Source organism: Mirounga angustirostris, unplaced genomic scaffold (assembly GCF_029215605.1).
Source record: "Mirounga angustirostris isolate CCGP_5_RB_7025 unplaced genomic scaffold, mMirAng1.0.hap1 SCAF_2, whole genome shotgun sequence".
Classification (NCBI taxonomy): domain Eukaryota; kingdom Metazoa; phylum Chordata; class Mammalia; order Carnivora; family Phocidae; genus Mirounga; species Mirounga angustirostris.
The window spans coordinates 163,028,756-163,044,299 of record NW_026991710.1 but is presented as its reverse complement, the minus strand read 5'-3'; the positions used below and the strand labels follow the sequence as shown (position 1 = coordinate 163,044,299).

Below are 15,544 nucleotides of genomic sequence, written 5' to 3'. Positions count from 1 at the left end.
TTTTGTGGTTGTTCATCAGCGTGGCTCAGCAGACGTCACAAAAATCAAATGTGAAAAACTAAACCTCTGGATGGGATCTTTACAAAAGCAAATGAAAGGATTGTTCAGGACAATGATTTTTAGCTCTCCTGTCTGTTAATTTCTTCCCTAAAAAACAGAAAACTGAAATTAACTCACTAGTATTATCAACTGGCATGTATCTCTCCCCATTTTTCTGAAGGAGCTGGGGTCTCCAAGCAGGGCAGGCTCCATCGGTGGTGATGCTCAACTGGAAGCATGGCGTCCACCCACTGCAACACCACGCCTCCGCTGCATAGACACGTTCAGGGGGTATGTGGGGCTCCCTTGGGACATTGTGGGCACAGGTAGTCTAGGATTACATGTTTGCACATAAACACACTTTTTGGTATTTTACATATCTTCTGTTTTGTAGGGTAGGCAGGACTTCTTGCTGTAAAAATAAATCAGTGGCCTCTTACTTGAAAACTGTCATGATAGCAAATATAAAGTTGCTAGAGAGGAATCAAGGGTTGAGGCCAGAACCAGTTTCCACTGATAGGTAGATTCTGCTGAGTTAAGGTCATGTGGGCAGGCAGCAGCACATGGGTGGGGCCTCCCCATCCATCCGCAACCCCCCCCCCCCCCGCCCCACCGTGTCCCATTGGACAAATGAAACACCAGCATGCGCCAGCCCTGGCCCTTCCCCATTGCTAGCAAAACAGCTTGAATATCAGGCCCTCTGGGAAGCAAATCCAGAGTCCTACAGCAAGTTGTATTTTATTTTATTTATTTTTTTAAAGATTCTATTTATTTATTTGATAAAGAGAGACACAGCAAGGAAAGGAACACAAGCAGGGGTAGTGGGAGAGGGAGAAGCAGGCTTCCCGCTGAGCAGGGAGCCCAATGCGGGGCTCGATCCCAGGACTCCGGGATCATGACCTGAGCTGAAGGCAGACACTTAACTGACTGAGCCACCCAGGCGTCCCTCATGGAGGGCTTTAAAACTCCAGTGATAATTATAATTCTGTCCCAGCCTCCCAGACACTGAGTCCTCCTGGGGTGCATATTGGAAGCCAGGCAATAATAATAACCACTGCTAAGAATTTTTGAATTCTCACCCTGTGCCAGGCACTGTTCTTACTTGTCGTAGTTTATTCAATCTCTTCACAATCCTATGAGGCATATACTTTTAATATGCCTGTTGTACAGGTGAAGAGACTGGGCCACAGAGTTAAGTAATGTGCCCGAGGTCACCGGGGACTATGTGGGATGGCTGGGATCTGACTCCAGGAGTTGGGCCCCAGAGTCCGCACAGATAACTGCAATGACACACTCAAGGCTTCAGTCTTCAGTATCCTGCAGAATTAGCATCAGATAGTAGCATATTCAGAGTCTTTTTTATTGTATTCCTTTCTCTTTTTTTTAGGAGAGGGATGGGGAGAGGGGCAGAGGGTGAGAGAGAATCTTAAACAGGCTCCACGCCCTCTGTGGAGCCTGATGAGGGGCTCGATCCCACAACCCTGAGATCATGACCTGAGCCGAAACCAGGAGTCAGAAGCTTTTAACCAACTGAGCCACCCAGGTGCCTCTATTCCTCTTTTTTTTTTGATTCTCATTGCCACTTTTGGAGATGAGATGTTTGCAGATAGATAGGAACTAACATTTATTAAGTGCCTAAAATGTGCCAAGCGCTGGTTAGGTACCTCAGTGGTCCCGGGGGTCCCTGTGAGCGTGTTCCCTCTCTTACAGAGAAGCAGACTGAGGTAACATAAGAGTCTTGCCCTAATAAGAGTTGAGGGTGCATGATTTGAGCCCTTAGCTCTAATGACTGTATGCCTTCTACTACGGTTCTTTAACTTGCAACATCTAAGTAATTAGCACAGAATTGAGTGATTGGAAATGTTTTGCTTTGTTTTCAAGTTACACAGTTCAGTGTCAGTAAATTTCTCTTAAGAAATCATGTTGGAGGGCACCTGGGTGGCTCAGTCAGTTGAGCGTCCGACTCTTGATCTCAGCTCAGGTCTTGATTTCATGGTGGTGATTTCGAGCCCCATGTGGAGCTTAGTTAAAAAAAAAAAATTAAGAAATCATGTTGGAAATGTTGGCAACAGAAGGGCTTTGTGTAGGGCCCTGATTGTAGTGATTAGAAATAATAGTTTCCTGCTCTTTAAGTGTATCTGTGTTGTGACTGCCCCTGTCAGTATGTGTGTGTGTGTCTTATAGTTGGGCCATTCCCTGTCACAAGGGCAAGCCCTGAAAGTGTGCTTTTTGCTGCTTTACAGGATAGCTCTCATCCTCATGGTCTTCGTTAATTATGGAGGAGGAAAATATTGGTACTTCAAACACTCAAGTTGGAATGGTAAGATATTTCCTAAAAGTAGTATTGCTTGCATAGGACCCCTCAGAGAAGTGTGGACAAGAGAACCTCTCAGCATTCCGTCAGGAACTCAGAGATGAGGTCCCACCATCTTCCTTTGAGCGCTGATCTCCTGCTCCCATAGAATGACCTTTAGATGATGCTGTTAACCCTTTTGTTTTGTTCTTGCTTTTGTGTGCTGTAGCCTTGTAATGCTTCACTGTGATAGCACATGGTTGCCCAAGTCTCTGTTGCAGGGCTGTGGGACTCTGCAGAAGCTGTTAAGAATTTAGTTATAAATGATTCTTGTCATATTTTAGATATGCCTTTTAATACAGCCACATGGGAGTTCTGCCTTCTAAGACTCATGGTCCTCCTCGGGGTGCCATTGAACTCAGGTTGGTCTGAGTGGTGCTGAGTAATGGTGAATCTGGCTCAGTAGTTGGTTTAAGAATGGATTTTGAATACTACAGCTTGAAGATAACAGACTTGTCCAGACTTCTACTCTGGCTCTCCCATGTCCAGTCATGTTCTTAGGAAATACCTCAGGCCTGGTGACTGGTTCCAGAGTTCCCAGGGAGCGTCTGTGTGTTTTCAGTGTTTTCCTGTGAACTCTCTATGTGAGTTTACTTTCCATATATATTAGTATATAATGGAGCCATTCTAGATTTAGGAAGTACTTACATTCTAGAGTCTTTTTCCTTACTCTTGTGCTTGTGTTATTCTCCAGGACTGACAGTGGCTGACCTCGTATTCCCATGGTGAGTTGCAGTCTACCACCAGCTCTTCCATAGGTCATCCAAGTGTCCAGCTGATGCTGGAGCCTTTATCTGAAACCATCCTTGAGTTCTGGGCTGCAGGCCTATGTTGCTCACAGGTCCTTCCAAAAGTTGTGTTACTGGATAGTTCTTATACTTGGTATAGGGCTTATCTAAAACCTGCATATAAAAGATGACACGGAACATTTTGTTATTGTAGATACGCTATACAAGATCCTGGATCTTGTAGGAAATCATAAATTCTGAATATGTAGTTAAATCCCACTAATCCTGAAAATAAGTATAAAAATCATATTTCCTAAAAGAAATGTAGTATATTAGCATCAGGAGATTCTGATAAGTATGTAACCGGGCAATGATAGTATTAAATTAAAATTTAAAGTAATACAGGAGCAATGCACTCTGTCTCTGATCATCTGTGGCTTGTTCACCTTGTCAAGGGACCCTGATTCCTGTACAATGTGGGATTTGTGTCTTTGCCTGTGATGCTTTGAGTGACTTTGTCCATCTTTAGGATGTAGTACTAGCTATTGGTTTATGCCTTTAGTTCCTTGTGTTTCATCACTAATAGGAACTCAGGGTTTTTTGTGGGGGAGCTGGGGTTCTTGTTTGAGATGGTTTTTGGGAGGAGGAAGTTTTACATGCCTGAAGACCTGGTAATTATGTACATTCTTTTTTTTTAAAGATTTTATTTATTAGGAAGGGAGAGCGTGCATGAACAAGGGGCAAAGGCAGAGGGAGAAGCAGAATCCCTGCTGAGCAGGGAACCTGATGCGGGGCTCGATCCCAGGACTCTGGGATCATGACCTGAGCTGAAGGCAGATGCTTAACCAACTGAGCCACCCAGGCTCCCCATTTATGTACATTCTTTACGAGGTTCCCTATAGGAAATGTGTTCCCGTTCCTGTTACTAGACACTTTTATCCAATTAGGTGACCCCAAGAAAGGAAGCCAGAGGACATCAAGGAATGTAGCAAGAGCAAACTCTCACCTCTATTAACCCCACGCTCAATCATCGGAAAGATTGCTATTCTGACTTTTTTTAAAAAAGAGTTAATTTAGTATAATAAAAGGGAAGAAAAGAGGTATGTGGCTCAGACAAAATTAGAAAAAGGAATCTAGCTTTCATTTTTCTTTTAGGAGAAAGAGTGAATTTAGAAATGATTGACATGTCTTTGAGGGCATGCTCCTGAAAGTCCAGTTGTTTAGATTCTAGCATCTTCATCATTGTTTCTCTTTAATAATAAATGAGAGACTTGTCCTTGGAAATTACACTCAGCCCTGAAGAATTTTCCTTCTAGGATATGACTTGAAGGTGCACAAACCTTATAGTCCAACAGGGTTATGTTCTGATTCTTCCTTCAATATTATTTCAATAATTGGCTACTTTAGAAAAATCATGTATTGCTTCTTTTATGTAGTAGATTATAAAATATTAATGATATATAGACAAAAAAAAAAAACCCACCCTAGAAATGACCACCTCTTACTAGCTGTCTTTTTTTCTAGGTTTGTCTTTATTATGGGATCTTCAATTTTTCTATCAATGACTTCCATACTGCAGCGAGGATGTTCAAAATTCAAATTGCTGGGGAAAATTGCATGGAGGAGTTTCCTGTTAATCTGTATAGGAGTGGTCATTGTGAACCCCAATTACTGCCTTGGTCCATGTAAGTATTTTTCCCCCGCTATTAGTATACATTCTGGTTGAAATATGGAAGCTACATGTCGTAATTTAAAAGAAATATAATTCCTCCATCTCAGGTACCTGCAAAAAAGAACAGTTATTAAAAAAATGTATACCTGCTTGTATAACTTCGGGCATTATTGTTACTGTCTTGGGACTTCAGACCTGGGAAGAGCGTCTAAGACCACTCAGACCCTTCTGCTGTACAAAGGAAGACTCTGAGTCCCGGAGAGATTGAAGTGTTTTCTGTGGATCTTCTAAGTGCAGCAACAGAGTAGTAGAGCCAGATCAGGTCATCTGGTTCTAGACCCTGCCCTCCTGCCACTTTGGATTCATCGACTTTCATAATAAGGCGATTGTGTGGTAGTTCAAGAATCCACCTTTGTCATCACCCGTATGCTGCTGGGTTGCTGGGAAAGAATATCTTTGTTATTGTTTTAGCAGTGTGAGTGAGCTAGGAAGGCTGAGGGAAGGACGCACACCCCTTGCTTGGGACCCACATCAGGGTCAGGGAAGGCAGTAGTTGGCTGTACTCAAGGGGCTTCCAGTGGCATTAGCAAAACAGGACACAATTATCTGGACAATAGCCAGATGGTCCCCTTGGACAAGAAGCACTAAGAGTAGGCATTAGGAGGAGGTAGAGGTCACTTCCAGTTGGGGTCAGAAGGAAAGGTGTCACATAATAGTTGATTTGATGCCTCTCCAAAAAAGTGGGCCACTGCTCCCAGGAGAATACATTGTAGGGTTCATTACATGGTCACACACTTCCAGTGATGTAGCCATGTAGCCTGTAAGATAGGGAGAGTCCATTGGTGGCCTGTGCTGGCTCTGCAGGTTGCGGGTGGATGTGAGAGTTGATTGAATCCGTACCCAGAACGACAAAGGGCCAGGAGAGAAACTTCAGGGCCCAGGTAGTCCTTGCTTTATCTCACACCCAAGGAACACATGTGTTCTTATCCCCGTGTCCCAGCTGGCCACTTCCTGCTGTGAGTTTGAGCCAAGTCCCCTATGCCTATCTCCAAGAGCCTAGAAAGCAACTTAAGTGCAATGGAGGTATGTTTCCCCCTTAGAAAACAATAATGTTGTCTTGGGTAGGAGGAGGAATGCTGGCTAACACTTCACCTAATTTGTGCCTTCTGCAGTGTCTTGGGATAAGGTGCGAATTCCTGGCGTGCTCCAGAGGCTGGGGGTGACCTACTTTGTGGTTGCCGTGTTAGAGCTCATCTTTGCTAAACCTGTCCCTGAAAGTTGTGCCTCGGTGAGAAATCTGCTTTTAAACACACGGTTGGGGGTGGGTGGGAATCACTGTATGATTTTCAGAACTTTCTTTAGTTCTGAGCACAGTACTTTATCTCAGTAGACTCCTTAACTGCGTTAGTCAAGTACATTCTTTTTTTCCTTCAATTAGTTATTTTCCTTTAGTCTTTACACCAATCCTTTTCTCTGTTGTGGGGAAAAAACACATAACATGAGATCTCCCCTCTTAATAAATTTTTAAATGTCCAGTAATCAAATGCTTTTTGATGGCATTAAATAATACCAGAATCATCTAGTTTGCTAGTTCAATCCTTGGGGGCATTATAGTACAAGATATATAGAAAACTCACAAAACATTTCAGTATCTATATAGATGCTGTGAAGATTCAACTTGGAGGAAAAATGCCAAGGTAGGGTAGAGGAAAATGGCAGTATCGTCCGTGGCTGTCCTTGGCTATTTCATATTTCTTATTTGTGGGAAGTATGTGAGAGCCTCACTTCTTTCACAATTGCTTTCTATCTTACTATAAATTGCTCTGTTGAATTAAGCTTTTTTCCCCCTAGTAGAGATAAAAACTCAGGAAGAAATGTTTAAATTCTTCCACTTGGGGTCCTTAATAAATTAATAAAGCTGAATTTATTTTCTAGCTCCTTTCTGTATATGTAACTAGCAGATTCATCACTGAACCCCAGATTTTCTTGGCTATTCCTGTAATGATGGCTTGGTTATACGTCCTTGGAGTGCATTGGATCATTATTCATTTACCTGCTCTGTCCACTGTGTCATTGTATGTGTACCCTCTGCTGTGGGTTTTCTTGAGGTGAAGTGAGACTAGACATGAATGCGGGCTTGGTTAGTCACATGGGACCTAAGGTCTGTGGAGAATTCATCTCCCACCTCCACAGTGGAGTGAGGGTTTGGGTGGGCCACCAAGAATAGATGGGCTGTACTCCTTCCTTCAGTCACGACAGCTCCAAAAGTTTAAATTTCGTTTTCCTTTCTTAAAATGCACTTTTTAATTAACATATAATGTATTGTTTGTTTCAGGGGTACAAGTCTGTGATTCATCAGTCTTACACAATTCACATCGCTCACCATAGTACATACCCTCCCCAGTGTTTAAAATGTATTTTAGCTTTTTTAATGACAGCTTTATTTTTTATTTATTTATTTTTATTTTTTTTTATTCTTATGTTAATCCCCATACATTACATCATTAGTTTTAGATGAAGTGTTCCATGATTCATTGTTTGTGCATAACACCCAGTGCTCCATGCAGAATGTGCCCTCCTCAATACCCACCACCAGGCTAACCCATCCTCCCACCCCCCTCCCCTCTAGAACCCTCAGTTTGTTTTTCAGAGTCCATCGTCTCTCATGGTTCGTCTACCCCTCCGATTTCCCCCACTTCATTCTTCCTCTCCTGCTACCTTCTTCTTCTTTTTTTTTCTTAACATATATTGCATTATTTGTTTCAGAGGTACAGATCTGAGATTCAATAGTCTTGCACAATTCACAGTGCTTACCAGAGCACATACCCTCCCCAGTGTCTATCACCCAGTCCCCCCATCCCTCCCACCCCACCCCCCACTCCAGCAACCCTCAGTTTGTTTCCTGAGATTAAGAATTCCTCATATCAGTGAGGTCATATGATACATGTCTTTCTCTGTTTGACTTATTTCGCTCAACATAATACCGTCCAGTTCCATCCACGTCGTTGCAAATGGCAAGATCTCATTCCTTTTGATGGCTGCATAATATTCCATTGTATATATATACCACCTCTTCTTTATCCATTCATCTGTCGATGGACATCTTGGCTCTTTCCACAGTTTGGCTATTGTGGACATTGCTGCTATAAACATCAGGGTGCACATACCCTTTTGGATCCCTACTTTTGTATCTTTGGGGTAAATACCCAGTAGTGCAATTGCTGGATCATATGGTAGCTCTATTTTCAACTTTTTGAGGAACCTCCATACTGTTTTCCAGAGTGGCTGCACCAGCTTGCATTCCCACCAACAGTGTAGGAGGGTTCCCCTTTCTCCGCATCCCCGCCAACATCTGTCGTTTCCTGACTTGTTAATTTTAGCCATTCTGAGTGGTGTGAGGTGGTATCGCATTGAGGTTTTGATTTGGATTTCCCTGATGCTGAGCGATATTGAGCACTTTTTCATGTGTCCGTTGGCCATTTGGATGTCTTCTTTGGAAAAATGTCTGTTCATGTCTTCTGCCCATTTCTTGATTGGATTCTTTGTTCTTTGGGTGTTGAGTTTGATGAGTTCTTTATAGATTTTGGATACTAGCCTTTTATCTGATATGTCATTTGCAAATATCTTCTCCCATTCTGTCAGTTGTCTTTTGGTTTTGTTGACTGTTTCCTTTGCTGTGCAAAAGCTTTTTATCTTGATGAAGTCCCAATAGTTCATTTTTGCCCTTGCTTCCCTTGCCTTTGGTGATGTTTCTAGGAAGAAGTTGCTTCGGCTGAGGTCAAAGAGGTTGCCTGTGTTCTCCTTTAGGATTTTGATGGACTCCTGTCTCACGTTTAGGTCTTTCAACCATTTGGAGTCTATTTTTGTGTGTGGTGTAAGGAAATGGTCCAGTTTCATTCTTCTGCATGTGGCTATCCAATTTTCCCAACACCATTTGTTGAAGAGACTGTCTTTTTTTCCATTGGACATTCTTTCCTGCTTTGTCAAAGATGAGTTGATCATAGAGTTGAGGGTCCGTTTCTGGGCTCTCTATTCTGTTCCATTGATCTATGTGTCTGTTTTTGTGCCAGTACCATACTGTCTTGATGATGACAGCTTTGTAATAGAGCTGGAAGTCCGGAATTGTGATGCCGCCAGCTTTGCTTTTCTTTTTCAACATTCCTCTGGTTATGCGGGGTCTTTTCTGGTTCCATACAAATTTTAGGATTATTTGTTCCATTTCTTTGAAAAAAGTGGATGATATTTTGATGGGGATTGCATTGAATGTGTAGATTGCTCTAGGTAGCATTGACATCTTTACAATATTTGTTCTTCCAATCCATGAGCATGGAACGTTTTTCCATTTCTTTGTGTCTTCCTCAATTTCTTTCATGAGTATTTTATAATTTTCTGAGTACAGATCCTTTGCCTCTTTGGTTAGATTTATTCCTAGGTATCTTATGGTTTTGGGTGCAATTGTAAATGGGATCGACTCCTTAATTTCTCTTTCTTCTGTCTTGTTGTTCGTGTATAGGAATGCCACTGACTTCTGTGCATTGATTTTATATCCTGCCACTTGACTGAATTCCTGTATGAGTTCTAGCAGTTTTGGGGTGGAGTCTTTTGGGTTTTCCACATAAAGTATCATATCATCTGCAAAGAATGAGAGTTTGACTTCTTCTTTGCCCATTTGGATGCCTTTGATTTCTTTTTGTTGTTTGATTGCTGTGGCTAGGACTTCCAATACCATGTTGAATAGCAGTGGTGATAGTGGACATCCCTGCCGCGTTCCTGACCTTAGGGGGAAAGCTCTCAGTTTTTCCCCATTGAGAATGATATTCGCTGTAGGTTTTTCATAGATGGCTTTTATGATATTGAGGTATGTACCCTCTATGCCTATACTCTGAAGAGTTTTGATCAAGAAAGGATGCTGTACTTTGTCAAAAGCTTTTTCTGCATCTATTGAGAGGATCATATGATTCTCGTCTTTCTTTTGTTAATGTATTGTATCACATTGATTGGTTTGCAGATGTTGAACCAACCTTGCAGCCCAGGGATAAATCCCACTTGGTCGTGGTGAATAATCCTTTTAATGTACTGTTGGATCCTATTGGCTAGTATTTTGGTGAGAATTTTTGCATCCGTGTTCATCAGGGATATTGGTCTATAATTCTCCTTTTTGATGGAGTCTTTGTCTGGTTTTGGGATCAAGGTAATGCTGGCCTCATAAAATGAGTTTGGAAGTTTTCCTTCCATTTCTACTTTTTGGAACAGTTTCAGAAGAATAGGTATTAATTCTTCTTGAAATGTTTGGTAGAATTCCCCTGGGAAGCCATCTGGCCCTGGGCTTTTGTTGGGAGATTTTTGATGATGCTTCAATTTCCTTAGTGGTTATAGGTCTGTTCAGGTTTTCTATTTCTTCCTGGTTCAGTTTTGGTAGTTGATACATCTCTAGGAATGCATCCATTTCTTCCAGGTTATCTAATTTGCTGGCATAGAGTTGCTCATAATATGTTCTTATAATTGTTTGTATTTCTTTGGTGTTGGTTGTGATCTCTCCTCTTTCATTCATGATTTTGTTGATTTGGGTCCTTTCTCTTTTCTTTTTGATAAGTCTGGCCAGGGGTTTATCAATCTTGTTAATTCTTTCAAAGAACCAGCTCCTAGTTTCGTTGATCTGTTCTACTGTTCTTTTAGTTTCTATTTCATTGATTTCTGCTCTGATCTTTATTATTTCTCTTCCCCTGCTGGGTTTAGGCTTTATTTGCTGTTCTTTCTCCAGCTCCTTTAGGTGTAGGGTTAGGTTGTGTACTTGAGACCTTTCTTGTTTCTTGAGAAAGGCTTGTATTGCTATATACTTTCCTCTTAGGACTGCCTTTGCTGCATCCCAAAGATTTTGAATAGTTGTGTTTTCATTTTCATTGGTTTCCATGTATTTTTTTAATTCTTCTTTAATTTCCTGGTTGACCCATTCATTCTTCAGTAGGATGCTCTTTAGCCTCCATGTATTTGAGTTCTTTCCGACTTTCCTCTTGTGATTGAGTTCTAGTTTCAAAGCATTGTGGTCTGAAAATAGGCAGGGAATGATGCCAATCTTTTGGTACCGGTTGAGACCTGATTTATGACCTAGGATGTGATCTATTCTGGAGAATGTTCCATGGGGACTAGAGAAGAATGTGTATTCCGTTGCTTTGGGATGGAATGTTCTGAATATGTCTGTGAAGTCCATTTGGTCCAGTGTGTCATTTAAAGTCTTTATTTCCTTGTTCATCTTTTGCTTAGACGATCTGTCCATTTCAGTGAGGGGGGTGTTAAAGTCCCCCACTATCATTGTATTGTTGTTGATGTGTTTCTTTGCTTTTGTTATTAATTGCCTTATATAATTGGCTGCTCCCATGTTAGGGGCATAGATATTTACAATTGTTAGATCTTCTTGTTGGATAGACCCTTTAAGTAGGATATAATGTCCTTCCTCATCTCTTATTACAGTCTTTGGTTTAAAATCTAATTTGTCTGATACAAGGATTGCCACCCCAGCTTTCTTTTGGTGTCCATTAGCATGGTAATTGGTTTTCCACCCCCTCACTTTCAATCTGGGGGTGTCTTTGGTTCTAAAATGAGGCTCTTGCAGACAGCATATCTATGGGTCTTGTTTTTAATCCAGTCTGATAGGCTGTGTCTTTTGATTGGGGTATTTAGCCCATTTACATTCAGGGTAACTATTGAAAGATAGGAATTTAGTGCCATTGTATTGCCTGTAAGGTGACTGTTACCATATATTGTCTGTGTTCCTTTCTGGTCTATGTTGCTTTTAGGGTCTCTCTTTGCCTAGAGGACCCCTTTCAGGATTTCTTCTAGGGCTGGTTTTGTGTTTGCAAATTCCTTTAGTTTTTGTTTGTCCTGGAAGCTTTTTATCTCTCCTTCTATTTTCAATGACAGCCTAGCTGGATAGAGTATTCTTGGCTGCATATTTTTCTCATTTAGTGCCCTGAATATATCCTGCCAGTCCTTTCTGGCCTGCCAGGTCTCTGTGGATAGGTCTGTTGCCAATCTAATGTTTCTACCATTGTAGGTTACATATCTCTTCTCCCGAGCTGCTTTCAGGATTTTCTCTTTGTCTATGGGACTTGTAAGTTCTACTATTAGATGTCGGGGTGTTGACCTATTTTTATTGATTTTGAGAGGGGTTCTCTGTGCTTCCTGGATTTTGATGCCTGTTTCCTTCCCCAAATTAGGGAAGTTCTCTGCTATAATTTGCTCCATTATACCTTCTGCCCCCCTCTCTCTTTCTTCTTCTTCTGGGATCCCAATTATTCTAATGTTGTTTCGTCTTATGGTATTGCTTATCTCTCGAATTCTGCCCTCATGATCCAGTAGTTGTTTATCTCTCTTTTTCTCAGCTTCTTTATTTTCCATCATTTGGTCTTCTATATCACTGATTCTGTCTTCTGCCTCATTTATCCTAGCAGTTAGCGCCCCCATATTTGATTGCACCTCATTAATAGCCTTTTTGATTTCTACTTGGTTAGATTTTAGTTCTTTTACTTCTCCAGAAAGGGTTTCTCTAATAACTTCCACATTTTTTTCAAGCCCAGCTAGTATCTTTAAAGTGATGATTCTGAACTCTAGATCTGACATCGTACTAATGTCTGTATTGAGTAGGTCCCTGGCAGTTGATACTACCTCTTGTTCTTTTTGTTGAGGTGATTTTTTCCATCTTGTCATTTTGTGCAGAGGAGAATAGATTAATGAGAGAACAAAATGCTAGCAGAGTAACAACATCCCCAGAAAATATACTCTAAACAAATCAGAAAAGACCTGAAGCAGTGGGAAAAGAAAGGGAAAGAGAGAAAAAAGAAAAAGAAAAAAAAGAAAAAGATAAAGATAAAAACAAACAAAAACAAACAAAACAAAACCACAACAACCAAAAAAACCAGAATGTGATCAAATATGATCTATATGGTATATAGATCAGTGCCACACACTAGATTTGGGGTGTATTTTGGTCTGTTAGAAGAAAGTGCCTCCCAAAATTTTAAAGAAAGAAAAACTTATATATGTACAAAAATAAGGGTTGATATGATGAAGGGATGGAATATGAGTGTAAAGATGGAAATTATAAAAAATTTTATAAAAGGAATTGATAAGAAGTTGTTTGAAAAAAGAAAGAAGGGGATTTAAAAAAAAAAAGAAAAAAAAGGGGAGAGAATGTGATCAGGCAGGGGAGTAGAAAAAACCATATACTAGAGATTTAGGGTATATTTTGATCTGTTAGAAGAAACTATCTCAAAATTTTAAAGAGAACAACTTATATATAAATGCCAAAAATATGGGTAACTACTATGAAAGGATAGAATATGACTCTAAAAATGAAAAATAAAAATGTTTTTTAAAAGGATTGATAAGATGTTGGTTGAAAAAGGGAAAAAGAAAAATTAAAAAAAAAAAAACAGTTAAAAAAAATTAACCTTGAAAGACTAAAGAATCATGGTAAAAAAGCCATGAATTCTATGTGCAGTATTCCCCTAGTGCCGGAGTTCTGCCGTTCTCATTGATCGGTAAACTTGGTCTTGGCTGGCTGTTCTCTCTGATCTTCTGGGGGAGGGGCCTGTTGCCGTGGTTCCCAAATGTCTTTGCCGGAGGCGGAATTGCCCTGCCCTTGCCCTGTCCGGGCTAAGTAATTTGCTCGGGTTGCTCTCCAGAGCTTTTGTTCTCTGCGAGCTTTCCGTACAGCTTTGGAGGCAGAGAGTGAAAATGGCGGCCTCCCAATCTCCACCCCGGAGGAGCCGAGAACTCGGGGCCCCTCTCCTCAGTGAGCCCCCAGAGAAAAGCCGCCAGTCACTCCCATCTCCCCGGTCTCCGGCCGCACTCCGTGCTCACACGGCCTGTGACCGCGCGTTTCTATCTCTGGCACCCGACCCCGGGTGGAGTCTCCAAACCCAGCAGATCCCTGCGGTGCACTCCCGTGCGGCTCCTCTCGGGGGAGGAAGGTGAGTCTCCCCGGATCTGCCGCTTGTTGGGTCCCTGCTGGAGGAGTAGTGGCCCGACTGTGCCGCGGATCCCGGTTTATGGCGACCCCGAGCTGAGAGCCCGCGCCTCGGCTCCGCCTCTGCAGCCGGCTTCCCTGCTCCGTTACCTGGGAGCTCTGCCACACTCAGGCATCCCCGGTCTTTCTGTGACCCCGAGGGTCCTGAGACCACACTGTCCCGGAGGGTTCCACCCCCCGCTTAGCCACCGGAGTGACGTCCCTCAGTGGAGCAGACTTTTAAAAGTTCCGATTTTGTGCTCCGCGGCTCTATCACTTGCCAGAAGCGGCAGACGGAGGCCCCTCCCCCTCCGTCTATCCTCCCGAATATCGCCTCGGATTCACTTCTCCGCACGTCCTACCTTCCAGAAAGCGGTCGCTTTTCTGATGAGAGAGTTGTCACTATTCTTTTCTTCGATCTCCTGTTGAGTTTGTAGGTGTTCAGAATGGTTTGATCCCTATCTAGCTGAATGCCTGAGAGGAGACGAAATCCAGGTCTCCTACTCCTCCACCATCTTGCTCCGCCCCCCTTAATGACAGCTTTATTGAGATATATTGCACATACCAAAAAAACTCAAAAGTTTGAAGCGTGCAATTCAATGATACTTAGTATATTCACAGAGTTGTGCAGTCATCACCACTACCCAATTCTAGAACATTTTCATTACCCCACAAGAAACCCTGTACTCACTACCAGTCACTCACTGTTCTCCACGACCCCCCCAGCCCCGGGCAACCCCTCATCTACTTTCTGTCTCTGTAGATTTACCTATTTTGACATTTCTTATAAATGGAATTATGCCTTTCTCTTTGGTTTCTTTCATGTAGCATATTTTTCAAGGGCCATGTATTGGTGCTTTATTCCTTTTACTGCTGAATAATACTCTATTTTATGAATGTACCACTTTTTAGATATATTCATCAGTTGATGAGCATTTGACTTATTTCCATTCTTTGGCTAGTATGAATAAAGATTCCATGTATATTTGTGTACAAGTTTTTGTGTGAACATCTGTTTTCAGTTCTCTTGGGTATAGGAGTAGAATTGTCCAGTGATTTCTTTTTTCTTTTTTTTTTCCTAAGATTTTACTTATTTATTTAGAGGGCGAGCATGAGTGGAGGGAGGGGGAGAGGGAGAGAGAGAATCCCAAGCAGACTCCATGCTGAGCACAGAGCCAGATGCAGGGCTTGATCTTGCCTGAGCCAAAATCAAGAGTTGGATACTTAACTGACTGAGCCATCCAGGCATCCCATCCAGTGATATCTTTTTAACTAATGTTTTACTATGATATTTCATGGAGAGGGGCAGGTAGACCACGTAATATATACGAAATAAACATGCATCTATTTTTGTATTACTCCCATAAAGGCCAACAGAAGAATCACCAGGAATTTCCTGAATACGTTTACTGCATATTTTTTCCTCTTCTACTTACATGTAGTTCATATTATGTTTTTTTTTTATAACCCCTCACTCAGGAGAGAAGCTGCTTTTCCCTTCGAGACATCATCTTCAGCTGGCCCCAGTGGCTCTTCATTCTGATGCTGGAAAGCATTTGGCTGGGCTTGACATTCTTCTTGCCTGTTCCTGGATGTCCTACGTAAGTGAGCCCACGGAGGTAATCCCTTTTTGCATGTCCTTTTCTGCCAAGTCAGAGCTTCTGGGGTGAGAGCTTGCAGATTTCCCGAGGGAGAGGAACTTGCTTTCACTCTTTGTTCTCCTTTGAGGCATTATGTGTATGGGTGAG

The 15,544-nt window shown here is 41.9% G+C and overlaps 1 protein-coding gene across 8 annotated transcripts in view; it reads left to right on the top strand.

Moving 5' to 3' along the window:
- Positions 1 to 15,544, top strand: part of HGSNAT (heparan-alpha-glucosaminide N-acetyltransferase) — an 89,310-nt gene that overhangs the window by 67,774 nt on the left and 5,992 nt on the right. For 6 of the 8 annotated variants that reach the window (XR_010409672.1, XR_008506492.2, XM_064585454.1 and 3 more), the window contains 6 exons: positions 221 to 330; positions 2,283 to 2,359; positions 3,087 to 3,117; positions 4,645 to 4,805; positions 5,965 to 6,080; positions 15,276 to 15,397. Coding sequence is in view for 6 of the 8 variants with exons in the window: in XM_064585454.1 (XP_064441524.1) it covers positions 221 to 330; positions 2,283 to 2,359; positions 3,087 to 3,117; positions 4,645 to 4,805; positions 5,965 to 6,080; positions 15,276 to 15,397 (617 nt within the window). In the remaining 2 variants the exon portion in view is untranslated. Of the gene's footprint in view, positions 1 to 220; positions 331 to 2,282; positions 2,360 to 3,086; positions 3,118 to 4,644; positions 4,806 to 5,964; positions 6,081 to 15,275; positions 15,398 to 15,544 lie in introns of those variants that run through there. The other 2 variants (XM_064585453.1, XM_064585455.1) reach the window with 2 other exon arrangements.